The sequence below is a fragment of the Kickxella alabastrina genome, assembly GCF_025024165.1.
Source record: "Kickxella alabastrina strain RSA 675 chromosome Unknown BX661scaffold_98, whole genome shotgun sequence".
NCBI classification, from domain to species: domain Eukaryota; kingdom Fungi; phylum Kickxellomycota; class Kickxellomycetes; order Kickxellales; family Kickxellaceae; genus Kickxella; species Kickxella alabastrina.
The window spans coordinates 15,516-20,905 of NW_026251569.1; the positions used below are offsets into that span (position 1 = coordinate 15,516).

General features: G+C 51.7%; 1 protein-coding gene across 1 annotated transcript; it reads left to right on the plus strand.

The window, feature by feature from the left end:
* Window positions 1-4,306: 4,306 nt before the first annotated feature.
* BX661DRAFT_191039 (uncharacterized protein) lies at window positions 4,307-4,987 on the plus strand. The gene has a single exon (XM_051537666.1). The coding sequence runs from the start codon at window positions 4,491-4,493 to the stop codon at window positions 4,872-4,874; it is 384 nt and encodes a 127-aa protein (XP_051388456.1). The 5' UTR covers window positions 4,307-4,490; the 3' UTR covers window positions 4,875-4,987.
* The last annotated feature ends 403 nt before the right edge of the window (window positions 4,988-5,390 follow it).

The following is a 5,390-nucleotide window of genomic DNA, read 5'->3' on the forward strand; positions in this document are numbered from 1 at the left end:
GTTCTAGTTTTTCTTGCAACCCACATTATATTATCTTAATTGGCCATAGTGCTCCCGCCTCATTCTTCATTCTTCATTCTTCAGTTCTTTTTATTTATTATTTTTTTTTGTACATTTATTTTTCTATTCAATTCATATACACTTTTATATTATTATTTTCTGTCAATATAAAGAAAGCAGCAGCAGAAAATAAATAAATAAAATGACCAACTCACCACCGTCACCACAAGGCCACCATGAGGCGAGACCAAGGCGGCCGACAATAGTCCAACTGACACCCTCCTCACCAGCACGCAGCACCAAAAGGTACTCAGAAACACCGAGCACATCAAACATTTCCTTTGCCCAGGCACTGTACGAGCCCAACCAGGCACAGCAACAGCAAATACCGCAGCAAAGACAATTTAAGGGTGGAGAAATTGCACAGAGGCCGGAGCAGGGCCGCGACTCAATGACGCCCAGCACGCACAAGGTCGAGACCTCCCCCTATTTCAGCCCTGATTTATCAGCAGCAGCTGGAGGTAGTAGTGGGGGGCAGAAGCGGTATGCGCATGATTACCCGCCGAGAGATGCTGGCATCAAGTTCTCGCCGCCGCTTAAGCCCATGCAGATTCAACAGGCTCCGCTGCTGGCCAGCCAGTCATACTCTCAGCTGAGTCTCTCGGGGAGGTCGCCGCCAATGTCACCCACCAGTGTGCACTCTGCGGGCAGCCCATCAAGGACAGCAGCACAGGTTCTGGGGCGGGAGCAGGCCTCCTCCAACAACAACGGTAGTAGCAGCCAGCACCAGCAGCACCAGCAGCCTAATAGCATCCGGTTTCTGGGTCCGCAGCGCCAAACAGTCATGCGCATGTCGATGAATGAGCGCGTTCCTTTGGTGCAGATCAGCTATGAGGACGCGCCACCGCATGGGCGCGGAAACAGCAATGACACGGACCTGACAGCCAGCCAAACACCACTGCGGCGCGTCCCGCAGCCCGTGGGGCTCTACGAGCCGGTGGACGAGAAGACTCGGCGGAAGCATCCCGGCAGATACACGACCGACGGCCAACGATTGAAGGAGCCGATCTACCAGCTGTACGACCACGACAACTGGCATCCGTTCTGTGGGCGGTCAGTCACGGGCAGTCGGCCAGCGCCGTTTGTCGTCTCGGTGCTGATCATTTCAGCGCCCGTATCGCTTTTTGCTGCTCTGGTGTGTCCCTACCTCTGGGTGCATGTGCATAAGGCTGCGGTTATTGTGTTTGCGTACTTGGCGGCGCTGACCTATGCTTCAATGATGATGTCGTCATTTACAGATCCTGGGATCATCCCACGCAACTTGGACGCGATCACGCCACCCGACAACTACGTGGTGGCTGGTGGCAACTGCAGCAACAATGGGAATTCCAATGGCGGCGCCCAGGCGGCGGAGAAGGCTGAGCCTGGCACGCTGATGAGCAGCGGCGGCGGCGCTGGCGCTGATAATGACGCGGGAGACTCGCTGCGACACAAGCATTCGAAGGACCAGCCGCCGCTGCAGTACCACTACAAGCTGCCGCCGCCCTGGGTGCAGGTGGGATCGCCTGGTCAGACTGGCGGACCCTTGAGCATCTACGATCCTCCGGCAGCCCCCGGCCAGCGCCCGTCCAACGACCCATACCTGGCATACCCGCCAATGACCAAAATGGTGACGGTGAACAACACCCAAGTGCGACTAAAGTACTGCGAGACCTGCCGGATCTACAGACCGCCTCGGTCCTCACATTGCCGGTTCTGTGACAACTGCGTGGAGAACGAGGACCACCACTGTATCTGGCTCAACAACTGCATTGGGCGCCGTAACTACCGCTACTTCTACTCGTTTTTGTTTGCCACAACGGTGACTGCGCTGTACATTATTGCTTTCAGTCTCGTGCGGCTTATCTTGCCCGTGCATAGGGAGCAGCCCGGGTACGAGTCGTTCGCACACAGTGTTAGGCATAACCCTGTGGTGCTCGCAATGGTTATATATGTGTTTTTGACATTCAGTATGGTCGGCGGGCTGTTCGGGTACCATACGATTTTGATTAGTCGCAATATCACTACGCATGAGGTGCTGGGGGCCAAGCATGCGATGCCGCAGGCGCACGAGACGGAGGATGGCCCTGGTGGTGGGCGCAGACCGATGACGGGCAGCCGAAAACCATACTTTTTGGCCGCCGCTAGCCCTTATTCTAAGGGATCGTGCCTGGCCAATTGGGCTGTGGCACTGTGCAGTCCAGTGGCGCCGCCCAATGTGCAGTGGCGCGCGCGTGTGGACCCGGAGGGAATCGAAGAGCTGGCAGTTCTGAGGCCGTAAATTATCCTTGATTTCTTGATTTGATTTGATTTTCAATTGATATATTGCTGTATGTTTATTTCATTTGCGGGCTGCAGGCTGCGGGCGGTCCACTGGCCCATTGTCGCTGTCGCTGTCGATCGTGTCTTCGTCGATTTCTTCGAGCACGTTGAAATGCGTGTCGTCATGGTCCATCTCCTCATCACCATCCTCCTCGGCATCATTCTCGTTGTCCTCATGGCCATCGCACGCCTTCTCTGCGCGCCTGTGGTTCAGCCGCTCCCTCCGCCTCCTCTCCCTGTCCTCGGGATCCACATAGTTCGGATGGCCAGCCGGGTAAACAAAGTCAGGCGTCAGCACCTTCGACCCAACCGGTTCCGACAGCATACGCATAGCGCCGGGTTTTCTCAAATACCCATTAACAAACTGTAGCGCAGTCATCATAGTCCGGCCCTTGACCTTCAGCATACGCACATGCAGTCTTCGGCCATCCACACAGGGAACTTCCAAATACGGAATCTTGCGGCGGTAGAACATTGACCCAGGCGGATAATTCGCCCACTTGGGATCCAGGGGCTCCAGTGGGTTGATCGGGGTGGATGAGCCCACTGGTAGCTTCACGGGCGGCTCTTCGGGCAGGTAGAGCTTGTGGAGGAACAGCTCACGCATCTGGGATTTTTTGCGCAGCACCGTGTGCATTGTCCATAGTCCGTGGAACGCACGGTACCGGCGCACTATCTCCTCTGCGCCCATCCGTTCCCAACACACCCTTGCCTCCTCTCGCGCATACACCGGCGCCCACGAAGCCCTCTTGTGATCCTGTTCAACCGAATGCGCGCGTACAAAATCCAGGTTCTCTAGGCACTTGACTAGTAATTGGCCGCCCAAGTGCCCGAGATCCCGCAGGATGTCCGACCGGGTCACCGTTGGCGACAGGGGCAGAGGGATTTGCGCCAGTACTTGGCCGCCGTCCATCTGCGCACAATCGTACTCGCACACCGTGACGCCAGTCACAGAGTCCCCTGCCATAATTGCCGCTGCCACTGGCTCTGCGCCCCTGTATTTAGGCAGCAACGACGCGTGTACGCTGAGCACGCCCCTGGGAAACTGCCCTGCGAGAGCAGGGGGAATCCCGGCGTCGTATCCGGCAACCACTGCGAGGTCAAACCGCCCCCCTGTATAGGGAAACACCCAGCGGTTGAGGTTTCGGCTTTGCACATGCTCTGTAGGAAGATCAAATTCGCGCGCGTATGCGTCCACTGGCGACTCCCAAACAATGGTGGGTTGCTGGTGTTTTTTTTTATAAGTGGATTGGGGGTTTCGGGATATTGCGCTGGGTGGACAGACTACGAGGAGTTCTCGGATTAACTGTGTTTTCTGTGTGTTTTGCGTTCCCTGGTGCTGGGATTCATGGAGGTGGCTGAGGATGCTTTTGCCAAAATCGCTGGTGCCAAAGAATAGAATACGTAAGGGGGTGGGTGGTTGCTGCTGCTGCTGCTGCTGCTTTTGGGTGGTGCTGTGGAATATGCGAGAACCTGTGGGTCGGATATAATGGAGATGGGGGATGGCTGGCAAATGCGCCTGTTTGCAGTATGAAGCACTACGGAACAATAGCATTTTGTTTATTTTTGATAATGTAAAATGTAAATAAAAATATAGATTTTTAAGGTGGCATTGGTGGTTGGATATTTTGATTGTCCAAATATAAAAGTATTTCTTGAGAGCTATTTTCTTTTCTTGCTTGCCAGTATTAGCTTGATTGTGACTCAGCTTAAGGGGCTTGAGCCATGTGACAATTCAAATAGTCAAAATCAATAGTGCTAAAAAATTTCAAAATGCCAAAGCCAAAGCCAAAGCCAAAAATAAAATAAAATAAAAACAAAAACAACAAAATGAATAGACAATTCAATCCAAAAACAAATTAGTTGTATTGTTATTCGTAACCAACACAATCCGCCTGTAAAATTAATTCATATGAATATGAATATTTGATGACAAAACAAGTGGCTGAAACAAAAAAACAAAAAAACATGCATAAGTTATTTTCTTTATGAAATTGAAATTAATTTAAATAGCACAAACTCGGCTCAAGACGTGGCGATACGAACCAGAAAAACCAACACCCTTCTCAAATTTCACCCCACGTACCAACCAAGTATATTTTCTATTTATTTTTCACCGTCAGTGTCCAATGTTCCTCAAGCAATCGTCTGTTTTCACCCTCTCTCTGACCGTGGTCATTTCCGCGCTCATTGCCAACCATTCACTTGCCCACGCCAGCAACGACCTTCAGAACAACATTCAGGCCGCTGCTGCCACTTTACCTCAGCCGACACTCTACGCCCCCCAGAAGTACACGCCCAACAAACCCGGCCAGCATTATGCTCTGGGACGTGCCGATGAGCAAAGCGCAGACAAAGATGAGAGTGATACGGAAAAAAGTGACGGTTCCGAGGATAGCGCGATGGAAGAACGTATCGCCGTTATGAGCCATCACTCGCAAGGCGTGCATCTACAGAGTGATCTGCTGGTTGCCTTCGTGTACGCCGTGGCCGTGGCCGGGATTATCATTTAAAAACTTGTTTAATGGGGATAAAAACAATTATAACCACGTGCGGATCCTAATAACAGCATTTAAATTAATTAATTTTTCTAATGTTTCTTGTTTACAAAACAATAAAACAACAAAAATACACCATTATAATATCCTTGTATTTCATTTGCGCTTATTGGACACACCATAATTGATTGAAAATAGCTTACGCGTGTCACACTGCGTAACCACGTTCATGCCTTCCAAAAACCGCCGCATCCGCTCTGTAACCCTCAAGCACTTTACCAAATTCAAAACCTCCAGCCGCCCACACGACGTCGCCACTTCCCTTACACCAATATCTGTCACACCCGCGCAATATGCCACGCTCAACGCCATCAAGCTATCCTTTAAGCAATGAGCAATCGAAAATAACGCCGTATCCTCAATCTGGGTACAATACGTCAGATCCAGAACACTCACAGCGCGACACTTCTGCACAAGCTCGCTGACCCCAAAATCCGACAAATTCATAGTCCAAGCGATAGACACGCGACG